The 21,343-nt window shown below is 36.9% G+C and overlaps 1 protein-coding gene across 1 annotated transcript; it reads left to right on the top strand.

Annotated features, from left to right (window-relative positions):
- Positions 1–15,348: 15,348 nt before the first annotated feature.
- Positions 15,349–16,494, top strand: LOC105045973 (non-specific lipid-transfer protein 1). Its single transcript, XM_010924432.4, has 2 exons — positions 15,349–15,783; positions 16,230–16,494. Exons 1-2 carry the CDS (start codon positions 15,437–15,439, stop codon positions 16,237–16,239), a joined length of 357 nt encoding a protein of 118 aa, XP_010922734.1. The 5' UTR covers positions 15,349–15,436; the 3' UTR covers positions 16,240–16,494.
- The last annotated feature ends 4,849 nt before the right edge of the window (positions 16,495–21,343 follow it).

Genomic DNA, 21,343 nt, shown 5'->3' with positions numbered 1-21,343 from the left:
CATCACTGTCGGCATTGATAGAACACATATCTGATGCCTTGGTAGCTATAGAACAGCGATCAATCCTGGCATATGCTACTTGGCTACTTTGGTGAGCCCGAAATGAGTGCACTTTTAATAATAACCACATGATGACTGCACAACTTATGCGTAAGCTGATTGTCTTTGTTAAAGATTTTAATTTACTATAAATCTAACAGGCACAAATCTTGTCTCAGTATTGGAATAGCCAATTGCAAAGGATTCTTTCTTTGCATCAATCTCGTATTTTGTCTTGGCTGCCCCCTCCTGTTGGGGTTCTAAAAATCAATTTTGATGCATCTATTGTTCATAAAAAGTGGGCTACAGGCTATGTCATTCAGGATCATGATGGATTAATGCTTCAAGCTGGAGGTACGCTTCTTCCTCATTTGTCTGTCCCTTGTGCTCAATTATTAGCTACGTGGATCGGAGTTAGGGTTGTGATTGAGGAGCTTCATGCTATTCATCTTTGGTTGGAGGGGGACTCTGTCACAGTGGTATCATGTTTAAAGGATCCTTCTCTCCAATTGCTTAGTCATCTTCCCTTTGTTAGAGATTTTAGGCTATGAACTATAACTGTGCATTTTTATGCAATCTCTCATATTTTTAGAGAAGAGAATCAGGTAGCGGATTACATGGCTAATAAGGCTTTACAAGGAGACTTTATGTGGGATTACAATGACATTTTGGATCATCATGTTATTTATTTGCTTCAAGCTGATGCGTATGGCATTTTCTATAATCATTAAACCACGAGTTACTAACTACGTTATGTCTTGTAGTGCCTCGTTCGGATATGCCTGTTATTGGTTTCAATTAACTGGGTTTTTTTTAATGCAAGAAAGGACGATGCCAAGGATATATCCTGTGAGTCTGGGGAGCTGTCTGACACGAAGCGGATGGTACCCATATGGATGGCTGCATCAGGATAGATGCTTCACTCAACAAGGGTCTTAGGGAGAGAGTGGACGTACAGAGATACAGAATAATATCTTATGCATAAAATTAAGTTTGTGGCCAAGAATGCATCATACAAATAAAAGATTGAGAGCAACTACAATACTTCAAGTGCACAATGAAATAATAAGAGAAGGATGGAAGCAAGTAACGGAAATAAAAAAATCTCAAATGGGAGAGAGTTCTGTAACGTCGGACATTCAATTAAGATCATTATTCTGCAAGTTGATTTCATGCTATATTTCAAGTATATCTCTTATATGCAAAGGATCTATGGAGCATATTTCATTGCCTTATTTTCCCCCTTGAGTACCGACATCGAATGTCAGACTTTGAAATCATCTCTATTTATGGTCTGGTCAGGAGCGTTTTGTATATATACCCATCTTTGATGTGCAGTTATACTGTATATAATTATAAAGAAGGAAAGAGCAAAAGAAAATGGGATACAAAAGATTCAGAAAGGAAAATTACAAAAAAAGAAAGGTTATTACCAACATTTTATCTTCTTTATTGCAGGGATCATGGGTGTTCGAGCGGTCCTGCTATTTGGGGCTTCTCTACGGCTTCTTCTTGTAATCTCATCTTTGTCAACTCTCCAGGCCGATGGGAAATGTTCATAGATGGCTGCTTACTTCAAGTTCATTATATTGTTTTTTTGCCACAGGACATCACACAAGCTTATACCTTTTTGTCATATGGATTATGCCATAGGCTATATGGGTTCTTCCATATTTTTCGGGGGCTGCATCAATAGTCATCTTATATTCAGCCTTTCATATACGATGTGTGCAGCATTATTTTGTATATTATGATACCTATGATTCAAGAGGCCTCTGTATCTTGTATTTGCCATACTATATACTATAGTCAAAGGAAAAATACTACAATTAGAAAAGAAAAGTCAAAAAGGAAAAAAAGAAAAAAAGGAATAGAAAAAGGGGGAAAAAAAAGCAAAAAGATTGATGATATACAGAAAAAATACAAGACAAAGCTTTATTACCAACATTTTTGTGGGTTTTGCAGGTGGTATTCTAGTATGGCCTAATAAGGTCCCTACTAATATGCTGCTTTCAATCTATTAAACCTTTTGTGGAGGTTGCTCTTTGTTTCAAGCGGATTGCTATAGGTAAGCCTTGGTGGCGGCTGCGCCATATGATACTTTGTCATTTTGGTTTGAGACTGGCCATCATTGCCTGCTGGAGTTCTGATTTTTACTATTTCCTGCCTGACCATCATTGCATACTTACTACGGGACTGCAACTTACTGAGGTTAACTGTTCTGATGGGTTAGATCTCACTGATGTCTTTTTATGCTTTAGTTATCTCATGTTCTTACAGCGAGGTCATCCTATGATTGCTATTACAGACAGGACTAAAGTGCAACTTATCTTGTTGGTTTTTGACTATAATGCAATGCAGATTTTACCATCTGTTCTTTATAGGAAGCTAAACAACAATACAATATACAGGGCTACAGTGCAACTATTCTGCTTAATTTTTGGTTACAGAGCTATGATGATTTTGGGTGCTCTGTACTTGCCCATCTTAAGAATTGCAAATATCAGCTTGTGCTTTTCACCTTCTCTTCTGTAGAGTTTGGGGTATGTAATATGTCTACCTGTTGCTGCTTTTTATGTCTTCAAACCTCTACAGCATCTTGTAACCTTTATTTTCTATGAATAAAAGTGTCATTTCCTACCAAAAAAAAAAAAGAGAGCTCTTCAGGAAGATATTAAATTTGTTCAACCTATGGTCTACTCTACGATTCGAATGACTTAGTTGGAATGACTTGGTTGGAGTTAAGAGGAGCAAAAACGGAACCTAAACCAATCAAAATGGTGAAACCACACCAAATCATAGGTTTGGTTTGATTTAAAATTTTATTCGATTTAGTTTGGTTGATTTTTTACATCTAAACATAGATTTGGATTGATTCAGATTTCTCAGTAAATAAAATTATTCTCGAACCGAATCGAATCGGTTTTAATAAAATGATATCATGTTGATTAGGATGTTATTTATATTGAAGAATTAATGTATTAAAAAATAATTTTAAATTTATGATATTATTTATCGATTTGATTTTGTGTTGATTAACTTTAAATTCTAAATGACTTACTTACTAGATTGTTTATTTTTTTTTGTAATATGTTGGAGATCTTTATCTTAATCTCTAATGATGATGCTTATTTAAGAATTTTATTTTGTTGAGTGATAATATCTTATATTAATTTAAATCATTTTGCTTGGTAAATTTTTTTGATAGTATTTTTATGTGAAAAAGAAACAAATTTTTATGAATCATAAAAATAATAATAATAATAATATAAATCGATAAATCAAATCAAATCAGATCATTTAAATCATGTTGGTTTGGTTTGGTTTCAATCTTCTATTAGTTTGATTTGATTTTTAGAAATATCAAATCATTTAGAACTAATTTAACTTAGATTTGAGTATGAAATCGATTTAAATTGGGTCATGCTTGTGTCTAATTGGAGTTGCAATACCGGCTAAGATACTCTTTAGGAGATAGTTTTTTTTTTTTTTGAAGCAGGCAAGAAGAAAGTAAGGCACCTTCCCCTTGTGGTAATATTTATATACTAAATATAAATACAGCCTAAAGTGTGCACAGCAATCTAGAAGGGAACAAAACAAAATATATATATTTTTTTTTCTGAATAAGATCTTTCCTGCCTAAGTGCACATAATTCTATACAAAATTTATCTATAATAGTGGAAATAGAACATTGAATAGAAATTCGCATGCAGATGTCCCATCGCAGGGAGGAGTTCCGCTCTTGCAACAGGAAAGCGTAAGGGTGAGTTACGTTAAAAATCATAAACCCCAAGGGCCTCGGCATATGGGTCATCTCTTTAGGAGATAGTTGTTATATTGTTCTCTGTATGGGTTATCTCCTCCTTTTGCTTCAAGCAGTACTACTTGACTCCATCTGTATTTTGTTCCCGTGAAACTAATCTATCATTTGGGTGATGATTTTTTGGTTTTATGGAAAGTAGAAACTACTCTTGGGTGGTTGTTTGGTTATCTCATGTTCTGTAAATAGCTTTTTCTAATATATTTAGGTGGCTGGTTTCAGCCTCCATCATTATCAAAAAAAAAAAAAAAAGGACCATGGATGGCAGGATTAAATCATAATAAGTTCTCCCCTTTGCCAGATGCACATTTTTTTTTTTTCGTCCTTGAAGAATATAAGAAGTAATTAAAAAAGAAACAAAATAAAATAAAATAAAAGCTAAAATAGAAAACGCCATTTAATTTAGATATGAACCTTCTAGGAGGAGATGGCTATTAAATGAATGGTTGAGATGGGCTGCTTTCAGTTTTATGTCACCACCACCTATTAACTAGGATGTTGGGTACATAAGAGAGAAGGCAAATTAAAAGACAAGTCATGATCTAGCCACAGAAACTTATTCCATTATTTATAGTATAATTTTTAGTTTGTAATTACATATTACTATATTTTTAGTTTTCAATGCTTGCCCGGGTCTCTTAACTGAGTCCACTTCCAACAACTACTATTGTTTATGCGTCAATTAACGTGGGATGATTGAAAAAGATCATCCAAAAATTAGGAACTACCAAACTCATTCATCAGTTGTTATTCTATGTGATATTATAGTATGTGGGGACAAGCAATGCACATCTAATAAAATAATATAAATTTTTAAATTATAAATATCTAAATCATAATATATAAAAATTATAAAAATGTATATTAAAAGCAATTAGACATTTTTGCGTGTTCCCCTACTATTTTGTACTTTTTTTTGTATTTATCTACTAATACAAAAATTGTAATAAAATTTTTTTATCCATTTGTAACAACTTTTTCAAGCTGTTTAATTTGTTTGCTATCATAAAATTTTATATGGTATTTTCTCTTCTTTTAACAATATTTTAATTTGTTTATTTATTTTTCTCACAAAGTACTGTTGCGAGAATAACAAATTGAAAGGATATTTTTTATGTTAGGAAAATATTTTAATGTTTATTTTTGATATATTTATGATGGTATCTTTGATTTTTTTTTTAATCTATTTCTATCACAATTTCTGCAACCCTTTCCTTACATGTCAATTGCTTCTAGCTTTTCCTTATTTTGTTAGAAGCCGATATTTTTTATTTTTATTCATTTGTTTGTGTGATTTAGATTAAGTCAAATTTTTTTATTTGCCTAAAGTTTGAATTTAATTTTTGTTTCCCCATTTGCATATAATCAAGATCTCATAGATAACATAGAAAAAATAGAATGGTATTTTTAGAATAACAAAAATGATAGATGGAATCAAGAAGAAATATTTTATTTTTAAAATTTATATTTTTATATAGGTGTCATTTCTTGGTGAAATTATCAACGACTTGAGATGATAGATTATAGGTGTGGCTAATGGTCTTAGCATCCTTTTCACTTGTCGATGTATCATGCACGTGAAAGAAACATAGTTGTATCTTTCATGCAAATGAGAGGTTCACCTATTTTTACACAAATCCATCATTGGATTATGCAAAGCCGCTTAGAGAGATGATCTAACAATCAACATCATAAAAAAACATCAATCATTCTTTATCATGAAAAGTATAATCTGAAATCATATGAAAAACTAGTTGAATGCAACATGTCCAAGACTAAGATCTTGTGTTGCCTCCGACATTGCATTCCCTCTTGTGTATTGGATTGTATCTTTCATATGAAAGAAGGATTCATCTTCCTTCGCATGAATCCATCATTAGATCATCATCACACAAATCACAAATTGATTCAAACTCCATCATTCATTTATTTACACAAATCTCAAAAGGACCATTGAAAGATTTAATAGTGGCTTCGCATAAGATGAGTCCTTCTTTTGTTCGCAGACTTACAGTTAATATATTACCATACACAATTAATATGCTATGATATATATTTAATACAGCATAATACACAATGCTAACTGTGTATGTACTTAACACTGTACAAGCTTAATATATCATGATACATACTTAATATACTACTGTATATAGTTAATACAATACACAGTTAATATTCCTAAATACATAATTACTAGATATATGTATATACTTAATATACCACTACACATGCTTAAGATATGGCAATACACACTTAGTATATCACAATATATGATTAATATAACACAGTATACAGTTAATATATCATAATATATAGTTACTAGATACAATTATATACCATAATATAGAGTAAACATGCCATAATAGATAGTTACCAGATATGTGTACATACTTAGTATATCTCTCTACATACTTAAGAGGGAGATAAGGTCCATGATCCAAAGGTCCACTATTCAAAGCGTGAAGCACAGTAGGTCGTTGGGGCTATTGCCAAGGAGGGCACCGGAAAAGTAGTCGATGTGGGCAATGGCAAAAGGGGTGTTGACAAGGGGTAGAGTGACCCACTCTTCAGCATTCCGATCGAAGTTGAAGGCCTAGTTCCTATGGAGGACAATGTGGTTTTTACCGTAGGGGGAAAAACCATAGCCATCATTGATAAGTGGTGGCGGTATGGGCGACAAAGTCCCAGAACAATGGCAGACAGCGTGCAAAGGGGGAGGTAGCTCAACCTCACCCATCCTGCAATTTTATTCTCCATCATCATCGTTCGGATAAGGGATGAAATATGGAGAGCACTTTTGTCCTTCAGGGATTAAAAGTCAAAAAAATATTTACCAATGGACAGAATGCTACAAAATCGGTCTATAGAGTTTAAAAGTTAAACCACGATCCATAGATAGAAACTGTTGCGGCCAACTCTCTGTCGCTTGTGATGAACACCTGCAAAACAATGTTCACATAGATCAGAGTTGTATCCGATGAAAACCCTCCGATACTTAAGTCAGAAAGGGAATTGATGAACAGTAGATTTTAATATCGAGAGTAGCAGAGCTTTGACCCCAAAATTGACTTACCCCTACTGTTCACTTATCTTCCCTTCTTATAAGTAACTCTGGTGTAACCGTCGAGCATATAGTTCCTCTTTTTATAGTGCTAAATTATCGGACCATAAATATAGAATTAGTGGAGCGTTACTTTCCCTTAATAGCCGTGACATAATCGATAACCATTTACGACGGTTATGGTATGTTGAGCAGGTTGCCGACCATATGTCGGTATAGCCGACTTTATGTCGGCAGAATCTATGGGTGACCATTGGCTATTAGCTCTGTCATGCTGCCGCATGCCGACGGTCTAAGTCATCCGCTGTTGATCAGTAGTAGTCGAATACTAGTCGGTCAACCGATCTTAGTTGATTAATCGACAGTAGGTCGGCATAATTAGCTCTTCCACCCATAAGATTTTTAGCTTCATTCAGTCGGATTTTTAGCCCGTGCAGGATTGTTCGGTTGGTCACTTCTACTTCTCCATTTGACTGTGGATGACCAATCGACGTAAGTTTGTGCGTAATATAAAATTTCGCACAGAACTCTCTAAAATTTTGGTTGTCAAATTGTCGACCATTGTCGGTGATGATAGTGTGTAGCAAATCGAATCTATAAATGATGGATTTCTGAATGAAGTCTTCCATCTTACTTTCAGTGATTTACGCTAAGGTTCGACTTTCACTCATTTGGTAAAGTAATCGATGGTGATCACTATGAATTTTTTCTGACCAGATGTCGGAAGAAAAAGACCAAGTATATCGATCCCCTATTGTACGAAATGTCATGGTGCTACAATCGATGTCAGCTGACTAGCCGGTTGATGTTGTATATTTGCATACTTTTGACATGGTTCACACTTTCGGACGAGTTCAACTGCATCTTTTTTCATGATGGGCCAATAATATCTTTATCGTAGGACTTTATAAGCTAGAGACTTATCCTCCAAGTGATTTTCGTAAATCTCTTCGTGTACTTCTCTAAGTGCATAGTCGGCATCTATGGGTCTCAAACACTTTAGCAAGGAGAGAGAGAAGGACCTTTTATAGAGATGGCCATTCATCATCACATATTAAGAGGCTGTCCATCGGAGTCGTTTAGCTTCTGAAGAGTCTGCAGAAAGGATTCCATCGGTCAGGTATTGGATGATCAGATCTATCCAGCTTGGCTCGATGGTGAGCTGCAATACTTCCTCAACTTTGTCGATGCTCGGCTGTTCAAGGTATTCAACGAATGTCCGACCCAACGAGTTAAAAGTAGTAATAGCCAATCGTGAAAGTATGTCGGCTCGAATATTTTCGATTCTGGAAATGTGAAAGATCTCAAAGTATTTCAAGCTTGCTGTAATATCTTTCACTTTCTGAAGGTACTTCATCATAGTAGGGTCTCGGACTTCAAATTCACCCTTGACCTGTCCAGCAATCAGTTGTGAGTCGGTGAAAACCTTCAAACTGTCGATCTCAAGCTCCTTGGCTATCTTCAAGCCGGCTAAAAGTGCTTCATATTCGGCTTGATTATTTGAGACTTTAAAGTTGAACCGAAGGACATATTTAGTGACTACCCCTTCGAAATTTGTGAGTATAAGGCCAGCTCCACTACCTTGTGCATTAGATGCTCCGTCAATATGCAGCACCCAGGTCGACCTTAGGTTAGGGTCAGGAGTTGTAGCCTCTTTTATTGTATTATCATCTGTATCTTCTGGCTTATTGTCGGATATTGTACATTCTACGACCAAGTCGGTCAGAACTTGCGCTTTCATGGACGGTCGTGCCGATATTGTATGTCGAACTCTCTAAGCTTCACTGTCCACTTCGCCATCCGACCTGACGTATCAGGTCGATGTAAGATCATCTTCAATAGTTGATCTATCAAGACCACAATTAGATGTGCTTGAAAGTACAGACGAAGTCGTTGTACCGATATGATTAGGACGTAGATCATTTTCTCTGCACTTGAGTATCAGACTTCGGTATTGTGAAGTACTTTGCTGGTATAGTAGATCAATCGATGGATTCAATTTTTATCCTCTTGGACGAGTACCGAACTAACCGCTTCTTTTGAAGTCGCCAAGTAGAGATACAATGACTCTTCGATCTTTGGTTTTGTATGCAAAGGTGGAGAAGCCAAGTAGGTTTTCAAGTCTTCGAAAGACTGTCGGCATTCATCCGACCATGAGAAGTCCTTCATCTGTCGTAAAATTTTAAAAAATGGTAAACATCTCTCGACCGACCTAGAAATAAATCGATTGAGAGTGGCAATCCTTCCTTGAGTTATTGTATCTCTTTCTTTGAACTTGGATGCTTCATGTCAATAATAACCTTTATTTTTTTGAGATTAGCCTCGATTCCTCATTGTGAAACAAAAAATTTGAGAAATTTCTCGAAGGTTATCCCAAATGCATACTTGGTCGGATTTAACTTCATCTGATACCGCCGAAGTGTGCCGAAGATTTTTTCCAGGTCCCAAATATGATCTGAAGTTTGGAGATACTTCACCAGCATATCATCCACGTATATCTCCATATTTTGTCCGATCTGTGCCTTGAAGATCTTTTGACTAATCGTTGGTAGGTAGCACCGGCATTCTTCAGATCGAAAAGCATTACTTTATAGCACTATATGCCTTTGTCAGTCACAAAAGCCATATGTTCTTCATCTTTTGGTGTCATGTGGATTTGATTATACCCAGCAAAGGCATCCATGAAGCTCAAAAGTCAGTGATCAGAAGTCACATCCACCAATTGATCAAGTTTTGACAATGAAAAGCTGTCTTTCGGACAAGCTTCATTCAGATCGGTATAGTCGATGCAAATCTTTCATTTTTCATTGGCTTTTCTTACCATCACCACGTTGGTGAGCCAATCGAGATATATAGCTTCTCTGACGAAGACTGCTGTGAGGAGTTTGTCGACTTCTTCATCGATGACCTTTTATCTTTCAGAAGCAAAAGGTCGTTTCTTCTGTCTCACTGGCTTAACATTTGGGTTGATATTAAATCAGTGAGTTATTACTTCTGAAGAGATCCCGGGCATGTCGGTGGCCGACCAAACAAAAATATCGATGTTGGCTCTGAGCAATTTTATTAATTGCTACCGCTCAGAGTCGGATAGCTGCGATCCAATTTGGATCATTTTCTCGGGTTCTTCTTCTTTTAACAGGATGGAAACCAATTGTTCAGCTGGTTCACCCCTCTCCTGATTCTCTCTTTAATCCAATTTGTCAGCAGGCAAAGAGTCTTCAAGTTTATTATTTTGGATGGAGATAAAAAAGCAACGTCGGATGAGTTGTTGATCTCCACGTATTTCTCCAACCCCATATCTTGTCAGGAATCAGACTAATAAATGGTATGTCGAAATCACTGCTCTCAAAGCATTAAGCTCAGGTCATCCGAGCATGGCGTTATAAGCCGAAGGTACTCGAACTACCGTGAATATTTTAAGAATAGTGCTCTGTTGTGGTTCGATTCCAGCGATTAAGGAGAGATTTCTCCTTTCACTGTGACAGCGTCTCCTGTGAAGCCGACCAATGGGGTCGAGACTCTTCTGAGTCGATCAGTCGACAGTTGTATTTGGAAGAAAGTCGAGTAAAACAGAACATCAGTTGAACTTTCATTATCTATAAGATTCTTTTTACATCATAATTTGCTATCATTGTCGAGACAACAATAGCATCATCATAGGGAGTCTGAATTCTCCGAACATCTTCTGAGAAAGTTGTTATATTGTTGAGTCGTCATCGTTTCACCGACTCTTCTTCGAAAGTTGCCCTTCAATTCGATCGTCCGGAGATCATGTTGATCACTCTCGCAGTCGGCTGATTATTTACAGCTTCCTTAGTTTGCAGCTGAGGTCGTCGATCGGCAGGAGGTTATGTCGGAGGATCTCTCCGATATTTTTCGAGATAGCCTCGTCGAATCAGGGCTTCTATCTCGTCCCTGAGTTGGATGCATTATTCAGTATCATGACCATGATCATGATGAAACCGACAATACTTCCTTCGGTCGCGGTTCCTTGGCAATGCTTTTATCAGTGGAGGGTGTCGCAGGTATTCTGCTCCTTCGATTTCTATAAGGATCTACATACGAGGAGTAGAAAGAGTAGTATAGGAGTCATACCTGCCATAACTCGGCTTTAGACTCCGTCGTTGGGGCAAAGCTTGCTTATTAGAAGATGGCCGACTTGATTCGGCCGGAGCTCTTCCCTTCTTCTGTTTCTTCTTCTTCTGACTTTTGCCTTCTGTTTGGCGTCGTTCAGAAACTCCTTCGTCTGTGCGCATATATTTGTATGCACACTCTAGAAGCTCGGTATAAATCTGAGGAAGAGTCTTGTCTAAAGCATACATAAATTGAGATCCCCTCAGACCTCTTTTCATGGTCGATATGGCCATATTTTCATTGAGGTCCTTGACCTCAAGCGTGGCCTCATTAAAATGGGCCATAAAATCTCGAAGTGTCTCAGTCTCTCCTTGTTTAATCGAGAAGAGACTGTCAGAGGTTCGTTGCGACCTTTGACTGGTACTGAAGTGAGCCACGAAAGAATGTTCTAGCTGTCCGAAGGAGTATATGCTTCACGACTGAAGATCGGAGTATCAAGCTCGAGCAGCTTTTCGAAGAGTTATCGAAAAGTCGATATATAAGAGGATGTCGGTTGCCCCCTGAATTGTCATGAGAGCTTTGTAGCTTTCAAGGTAGTCGATCAGATCAGTGGAGCCATCGTATGGCTCCACTTGCGGCATCTTGAATCAAGATGGGATCAGTTGGTCCAAGATGTGCCGAGAAAGAGACTGGGCGGTGTGAAAATCGTAATCGTTGGAGGACTTCCGATCTTCTACTTGAAGCTAGGTAAGTTGGTGGTTGATCTCCTGAAACTTGCGGTCGTAATCCTCAAACCGTCGTTGCCTGAAAACTCTGGGGTAGAACCTCCCAATGAGCTTGAAGGAGAAGTGGAGGGCATTCGCGGTCGTTTCTCCTTCCTAATGCTGTTGAGATGGGAGGGAGAGGGGGAACACCGTGAACGATGAGTGATATGTCGAGAGTGCCGAGAATATGGTTGTTCGTCTCGATGAAAAATTTGAGATGGCTGCTTCGAAGAAGGAGAAGATGATCACCGCGGATGACGGTAGTTGTGCCTGGACAGCACTGAATGCACCACCGATTATTCTGCCGGCGGCTGCTGCTGCTGAGTCTGTTGTTGTTGGAGGCTTTTAACTACCTCCATAAGAATATTCATTTGCTGCACGAGTGCAGCAATTTAGACATCCATGGTAATCACGGGACGTGAGAAACTAGGCTCTGCTACTGGAGGAGAGGGAGGAACCTCTTCCCGACGGAAGGAGTATCTTGCTAATCCGGTTGCATTCGAGCATTGGACTCTGATTTTTGTCATGATGCAATAAGTTCTACCACTTCCTGGCATGCCAATCTGTTGCAGCCAACTCCCTATCGCCTGTGATAAGCACCTGCAAAATAACGTCCACACAGACCAGAGTTGTGTCTGGTGGGGACCCTCTAATGCTTAAGTTAGAGAAAGAATTGATGAACAGTAGATTTCAATATCGAGAGTAGCAGAGCTTTGGCCCCAAAATTGACTTATCCTTACTGTTCACTTATCTCTCCTTTTTTTAGGTGACTCTGGTGTAACCATCAAGCATGTGGTTCCGCTTTTTATGGTGCTAAATTGTCGGGCCATAAATATAAAATTAGTGGGGCGTTACTTCCCCTTAATAGCCATGATATAGTCGATAATCGTTTGCGACGGTTATGGTATGTTGAGCAGGTTGCTGATCATATGTCGGTATAGCCGACTTTATATCGACAGAATCTATGGGTGACCATCAGTTATTAGCTCTGTCATGCTATCGCATGCCGACGATCTAAGTCATCTGCTATCGATCGATGGTAGTCGAATACTAGTCAGTTAATCGATCTTAGTTAATTATTCGATAATAGGTCGGTGTAATTAGCTCGATCAGTTGATAAAGAATCGATATTATCTGTTTGATCGATGAATAGTCAGAGTCGTAGTGACCAAAGTTGAGGATCAGTCGGTTTACCCCAACAGAAACTATTATTGAGTTAGGTTGAATCAGATTTATGATAGTGTCAAAAATTTATCAACCTAAAATCTGATTTTTATCAAACACGTCAAAAATTCATATATAAATCGAGAATGTTTCTTAAGCAGGAAATTCAATCTAACTCATACAAAAAAAAAAAAAAAAGATGGTGTCAAATAAATAGATTAAGGACCTATTTGGCTAAGATTTTGAAGACGAAGAAGTTACTTATTTTTCAAAAAAATACTTATTTTGAACAAACAAGATATTTGGCCAAGCTTATTTTAAAAAATAATCTGTTTCTGAATGGTAGCAGAAGCAGTTTTTCTACTGCAGGAAGGAAGCAGAAAATTTGTGCTTCTTTTTGGAAGCAGAAGCAGAAGTAAAAAATTAATTTTTTCAAGATAAAAATATCCTTACTCAAAATCATTATTTATCATAACTACTTCTATTTATTTTCACCTAACTCTCTCATTATTTATCATAAATATATATATATTTTTATAATTTAATAATCAAAAATATTTATCAAGTATAAATTATCTTTTAAATATTAATAAAAAATATTAATCAAATGAACACAAACTGTTTTTCTCCTGTAGCACTTATTTTGAAATTTCATTTGAAAAAAAATGTTTTCAAAGTAAATTGATTTTTACAGTTTAGTCAAACATATCCTAAGTAAATTTGTAATGAATTAAATAGATCTCAATAGATTAGATAGATTAAGAATGTTGAGTTAAATAAGATAAAATTAGATTAGATAGATTTTAAATGAGTCTAATTATTATGTGTCTTAAAGTGGTCAAAAGTCTAAATCTAATTCTAATCCATCAATAAATGTATTTAGATGGCTTAATCCGTTTATGCACCAAATTTATTTTTGTCAAATTTAAAATGTGGTATCCCTGCGCCGGTTCGACAGGTGAGGCCATAAATTGCCATCGGTAAGTTGCATTAACTGTCTCATATAATATAATGCTACATTTCACTTCTCGTAAATATTACTTTTCTAGAAATGGAGCCAGTCCCGATGTGTCATCTTAAATTTCTTAGCAGGCTACTTCATGCTCCATAAGATCTCTCTCTCTCTTACATTTATTGGTGATGTGATGCTACAGGATGTGAATGACCTGGAGAGTCTTCTGAACAGTAGAAGACGAGGGATCCTCCGAGAGAAATTAAGCGAGGTGTAGAGTTCCAAACTAATGCCCGGTGTAATTGCCAACGACCAGGCTCTTGAGGGACCATTGAGGGTGAGGTTGGCGGTAAAGTTTTAAACAGCCACTTAGTTTTTTCAAAACCCGATTTGACTCTCATACAAGTTGTCTTTTGTTTTTTTTGAATTTAAGATGCTCGCGAGTACTGGGCCGGCAGGAGCTGGTTCAGTCCTAGGAGTTGAATTAAATGAAATTACTTTATCTGTGATGGGCTCTTCCGTCTTTCCTGGGGACCTTGGTTATTAGGCTGGCTGGTCGGGTTCTTTTTTAGTTTTCTCTATTTTTTTTTTTTTTTTTCCTTACTCACTAGTTTGATTTAGTGTCATTTATTAATGAATTTAGGTACCTTTGCCACCGTGTTGTCAAAAATAGTCCAAATTGATGGAGAAGTTATTAAAGAGGGAAGTCGGGTGAAGTCTTGTCATTTCAAGTTCCTTGCGTGGTAGCAGAAATTTATTTTATTTGTTTTTAGAGGTTGGCAATCCTTAATTGGTTCAATCTCATTGAACTTAATTTAAATCAAATTTCATTATCTACTTATATAAAACAATCAAATTTGAATTTAAATTTTTTATTTATTTAAAAAATTATTAAATTTAAATTATTTAATTTTAAATTTATTTTATATTCCATCCGATCTGTTTTCGATCATTTTAAATTGAATCGGATAAAATCGGTCGAGTCATTTCAAGTTGGCCGCATGGTAGCAGCCATGCTACGGGATTTCTCCATACGGTGGGTCCAAAGTCGAATAATTAATCATTGAAGGTTGCACCCCCAACGTCTCCCAGCATTTATATCGCATGCACTCCCATTCCCATTTACCAGTAGTCCCATGCTTTGATGATAGCTACGAATTTGTACAAACTTCTACCAAAAACCATCAACTTCTGCGTCTAAATCCATACCATTACCCATGCTCCTCTCTGCAATACTATTCCAGTACAAGAAATATAAATCTAACCTACTTTGCTCACCGACTTGAAAGCCTTGGGCACCGCATTCAAATCTTACTTTCCCAACGCTACCTAGCATTATTGCCTACCCTATGATCTCATCATCAGCCATCCAACCTCAACTCCCAACCACCCATTCCTATTCCCCTCCGTACTTGTGACACGTGCCCAACCCTTCCCACCTTCAAGCCTATAAAACCCCACCCATGCCAACCACTTCCTCCATCCCCGCTCGCCCATTTCCCAGCCTTTTCACAGACCTTAGTTGGAGTTAGCGAGTTAAAAGTTCTCATACTACTAAACCATGGCTCGCTGCGGTGCTCCTCTGGCCACGGTGGTGGTCCTCGCCGTGCTGCTGGTGGCGGCACCGTACACGGCGCATGCCATCACCTGCGGCCAGGTGGTGTCCTACCTGACCCCATGCATCTCCTACGCCCGCAGCGGTGGGCAGGTCCCCGCCGGGTGCTGCAGTGGAGTGAAGGGACTCGTCGCGGCGGCGAGGACCACCGCTGACCGCCGGACGGCATGCACCTGCCTCAAGAACACCGCCGCTGGTTTGTCCGGCCTCAAGCCCGGCCTCATCTCCGGTATCCCCGGCAAGTGCGGTGTCCGCGTTCCCTACGCCATCAGCCCCTCCACCGACTGCTCTAGGTACTGGACATGGGTATTTTTGAACCCTGGAGGCGTTCCCACTGAACTATATTTATTTTGGACTAGCTCTTTAAGTTATCCATAAGGATATCAGAAAACAAAAAAAAAAAAGATTTATAGGACTTGAAAGAAAGAACTCAGATTCGGCCATGATTCTAAGTTAAGAGCAACATTATATGACCGAGCTAGAACTGACTCATCTAAGGGTTTGAAGAGCAGTGCAACTATTAACTCATGCTTAGAAAGTTGGGTTGGTGAGCATTATAATTAATTCTGGTAGACCGCTTTAGTTTTTCCTTTAATATGTTGGAGTTTTCTGTTTTTTTTTTTATACTTCTATTTAGCATTCTTGCGTTCTTTAATCTTATATTTTATTGTAAGTCTATGGGTTTGATGGGAGATTAATGACAAATTAACCTGTTTTTCTCTTGGTTATTCGTATGCAGGGTGAGCTAAGCTCTTCGTGAGAGGGCTTGCTCCATAGTAGCTACTGTGTACTGCACTCTGGTGGCGAGTGAGAATAAGGTGGAAGCTGTTGTACACCAATCTTTATGGTGTTGGAGTGGTCCGCCATCATCTTATGCTTTTCTTTTCGTGTACCGTTGTAACATGTCGCATGTCGGCAACCATAGCTGTGGGATTATTGTGTCTTGTATCACGGTTATCTTCGATGAATATTTATATGAGTTGCTTGTCTTCCGGTACCACTAATTATTTGCTCTCTTGTTTTGTTGAGTTGTGTGTGAAGTGATAAGGGGTCAGATCTAAGGGTATGGGTGGTATGTTTCGAGAAAAAGAATGGTTTGATTTTTTTTTTTCCTTAGCGACATCGGGTTATATTTTGCACAGCTTTTAAAATCTTTCAATTTCTTTTTTCCATCGGTCAATATAGATCATGGCATAAAGATTGTATTTTGAAAACTATGCAAAATATGATCTAAAAAAAAATTATCCCTCAAAACATCAATCATTTTTTTTTTCCGCAAGAGATGCAACTCGTACCGTAGATCTAAATGATAGGTGAGGTTGTATGAGCCCTAAAAGTAATAATATATATTTTGGCTTTCAAAATGTCTCTTTTTTTTTTTTTTTTGGGTGTTTTAGATCTAAGGTTTTCTTGTTAGTAGGATATCTACATGTGTGGGAGAGTGTCCGCATGGCAAGGTAAAAATATCAAAATATTATTTGAAGTCTCCTTATTGATAATCTATCATTTTGGATTATTATTTATTTATGAAAATCTATGAAAGAATTTAATATAAATAGTCATTAATTTTTAAATTTTTATTTTATTAATTTCTAGAATTGACATCTCAGAATGTGTTGGGCTACTCTCTTTCTTGAGACTAGAGAGTTTCTATCTCGATTAAGATAATTCCAAAAGTTTGTCTGAAAATCTTGGCTAGAATTAATATAACATGGCAATCCAGAGAGAGAAATTGAGATTGCTAGCCCCCAAAAAAGATTCATGTTTGAATTTGTGCATAAAATTTAAGCCTAAACATATCCCGAATGTGTCATTATAAGTAAATTTGGAATGGAATCTAATTAAACCTGGTCAAGTTTGCATGTCTGGTAGGGTATTAATTTCATATTAAATAGGGAGGTCCCTGTGATTAAAATTAATGATGTTAATGCTGTGGGTCCAAAAATAAATAAAGACAACCAAAGCCCGGGCCGGTTTTAAGTGGAAATGGATCATGTCGCATCGGTTCATCGCGTATAAGAAACCAATAGACCATACAAAACAAATCTCCAAAACTTGTGGCTAAAGAAGTCTCTGGTTGTAACTATACAAAACAGTCCCTATTTGTTGATTTATTTCTTAATAAAGAGGGAGGGGCAAGACCGTCCATTTCATAGCGGCGACGAATGGAAGCAGGACGACTGGTGGAAATGAAATGAAATGAAATCTATCAGAGCAAGCAAAGCTAACCCAATTGTGACCAAGAAAAGGAAAAAAAAAATATTTAATCCCAAAGAAAAGTACTAGACTTCTCTCTAACAACACATATATCTCACGTTTAGGTGGCACACATCAATTCTCGTGCCAAATCACCTATTTCAAGTGTGCGGAAATCGTTGCCTTATGTTCCATCCATATCGACCAAGTAATTGCCAGGACCAACTGGTTCCATGATTTCCTAACGCATGCAGCTATGCTAGTTTTGCACCATATTGTTCACAAGAATCTAAACTTGCCGGCCTTTATTTTGTAAACATCTTTTTGAAGATTTTCATAAAGTTTTGGTAACTTGAAACTTGAGATAGATTTAGATAACAAGGTGGAAGACAGAGAAAAAGGGAAAATGGCACAGGAATTCGCATTAAGTTGAATTGACCCTAAAATCAAGCTAAAGATGAGTTGTTTGTCAGTAAATTTAGTCTGTTCTTGACCTTATGTTTGCCTATTAAATAACGAGAAATTCCATGTGCATTAATATGTAATGCATGATCAGTCTATTTTTTGTTACCTGGATATCTGCTTTTAAAATGATTTAATCTTAAAAAAATGAATTATTTTTGCATATGGTCACGTGGAAACACTTCCAATATCCAAAAAAAATCTAAAACTTATGGCATGTTAACAAAATTTACATGTATTCAACTATAATTTAACATACGATATAAAAGTTTATCCACTAATAATTATAGTGTATCTACATAGGTAAGAGTTCGAAGTGTTCAAAACTTTCTGAAGTTACATATTTTTGCATAAAAGAAAAATGATCCTAATATAAGAAGGAAAGAAAATGATCCTTTTTTTTCTTTTGGATGTTTTTTTTTTTTCTCATTAGGAAATTGACAGATACAATATCATAATAACATAGAAGTATATTTGTCAAACTTGGAGGCACATGTGCATTTGGAAGTAAAAAAATGTAAGTTTATTTAGATATATTATTTCAAGAGAAATAAAAAATTGTATCAGCATTGGGCATGTGTAAGCAATGTGCATTTATAAGAAATGAAGTTTAAAATGAAATGAAATTGTGAGACATGGTTATAAGAAAAAATTTTAACTACAGCACGCACACTCTGTCCCTTCTTAATTCAACTTCTAAACAAATTGGGCTATGTCTCTTCTTAATTCAACTTCTGAACAAATTGGGGTCCCAAATCTGACTCTTAACCATATAGGATTCCATCACTTGCTCTTTTTTGTCTTCTCTCAAACATGCCTTAATATCAATTTTTGAAATAAAAATTGAAGGACGATTAGATTTTTTGGGTTACATGTAAACTTAGGCATTGAAGATTGAGATTAAAATGGGAGAGAGATAGTGGAGGTAAGCTTTGAACTAGCAAAGCAAGCTTAGAATTAATTCCAAGCCAAGCCACAGATCGGTCCAAGTTAATAATGATCGGCCTGATAAGGATTGAATATATATTGCATAGATAATGAAATGTTAGAAAAATACTAACACTGGGGTGAACCGAGGTTGAAATCAAGCTAAATTTGTAGCTTGATCCAAGCTAAATTGATTTTAGCTTCATTTTAGAATTATCAAACGAAAAAAATTAGAATCAAATTCATCTCATTTTGAAATTAAGGTTAGATTGATCTCGAAAAAGTAAATAAATCTCACATGATTTCAAAGTTGAAGTTTGGAACTATCAAATTAGGCTCGATCAATACCAAGCCCAGTTACTTATACCGCAGTAGTTGGAGAGCGGGATTGAATAACGCTACGCAGTTTCTACAAATTGTATAAGAACAATAATTATGCTAGGTAGCAAGGAGGGTTGTACAACTTTTGCCAAATATGATAAGCGAGTTGGTTGTGGAATTTAAAGTCAATGATTACAAATGTTATAAACTTTTTCTCTGCACTCTACGGGCATCTCGGAGTTTTATTTCAGTCAAAATGATAAATTTGCTAAAAAAAAAGATAAGTTGTGATATAGATAAAGAGATTCCACGAATGCAAGTGATCTCGTAGGATTTGGTATCTGATTGGGGACAAGAAGAGATCCTCCGTGAGAATTTTTTTTTCTTAAAAAAATATAATATGAATACATAATCATAAATTAAAAAAATATAAATATATATATATATATCAAATTATATATATATATATAATAATAATAATAATAATAATAATAATAATAATACTCTGTGAAAAAGTATTGAAGTGTTGCCAACTCAGTTTTTCAAATGAATTTTGTTGTATCGTCTGAAAAGAACACCTCTTCATATTAAAATGTTATTAATATATGATATTATTATATTATGATAATTAAAATCTAATACTTCTTCATATTAAATTATGTTATTAATGTATGATATTATTATATTTTTATCGTTGAAATCTATTTATACAGATAGTTGAGAATACGAAGTATTTTTAAAAATTTAAATAAATATTATTTTATTATTATATATAATATTTTTTTAATTTGATAAGATTTAAAAGAAAAATTATGTTTGTACAATCAGCTCCGTGCAAAATGTGGGTTTTTGACTAGTTATGATGAAAAAAATGCTATCACTCCATTCCCCCTAACACACAATCTACTTGCAATCACAACTATGCGTGCTTTGGAATCTATATATAAGAATGGAGGCAACGCAACGGTGCCACCGCCATATTTTTAATCCGTTTGCATGTCACATGTTCAAAAAAATAAGGGAGCTTCGAAGCGTGTCGTCTTGCACGACGTCCCGGGGTGCCAGCACACTTCTACCTCATTCACAAAAACCTGGGGTCGGCTGCAGTGCCAATAGGCAACAACACTGACGGGACTGTCATGCCCAAAGCACGGTTCATTGTGTGCTTCCACACCGACGACGACAGCGACGAGAAAGAGCAAAATGACGACGTCAGTGACGATGATAGAGAGGAGACAGAGGAGGAGGAGGAGGAGGTGCCGTGGGGATGAGAGTGAAGGATGGTAAGGAACGGTGGAGACCTATGAGACTGTGGAATAGGGTTCATCATCTTTGCCGTCGCACTTGGCCTCTGGCGCATCCGCGCCGCCCTTCCTCCTCATCCCAAGCCCCCCGATCCCCTGGATCCCATCGGAGCTGAAGCCGTCTCGGCTATGGTGCTGATTGAGCGATCATCGAGCTGCAACGCTGATGAGATTGCCATGTCCAAAACGTGGTTCATAGCGTGTTTCCACACCGATGATGATAGCGATGAGAAGGAGTGGGGTGGCAGCGTCAGTGACGGTGATGGAGAGGAGACAGAGGAGGAGGAGGAGGCATTGTGGGGATGGGAGCGGAGGATGGTGAACACTGTTGAGAGAGAGACGAGAGGGGGGTTCTATTTTTCTTCACACCAAAGGTGGGTTGGGATGTTAAGATGAACACTATAGTGTCAAACAAGCAAAGGAAGCTACTTGGGCTGGTTTGATCAAAAGCTGGTGGAATGAATACCAGATTTTTGACGGAATGCGCAATTAGTGGGCGAGAATAATGAAGTCAAACCGCTGTTAAGATAGTGAAGGAAATTAAAGTATGGTATATTTGAGCAGGGAAAAGTTGAGGATATGATATAGAACGGAGTTATTATGACTTTGATAGAGAGATGTCGAACAAATTTAATCAGATGAT

Source organism: Elaeis guineensis, chromosome 5 (genome assembly GCF_000442705.2).
Source record: "Elaeis guineensis isolate ETL-2024a chromosome 5, EG11, whole genome shotgun sequence".
Taxonomy (NCBI): domain Eukaryota; kingdom Viridiplantae; phylum Streptophyta; class Magnoliopsida; order Arecales; family Arecaceae; genus Elaeis; species Elaeis guineensis.
This window is presented reverse-complemented; position numbering and strand designations above follow the sequence as displayed.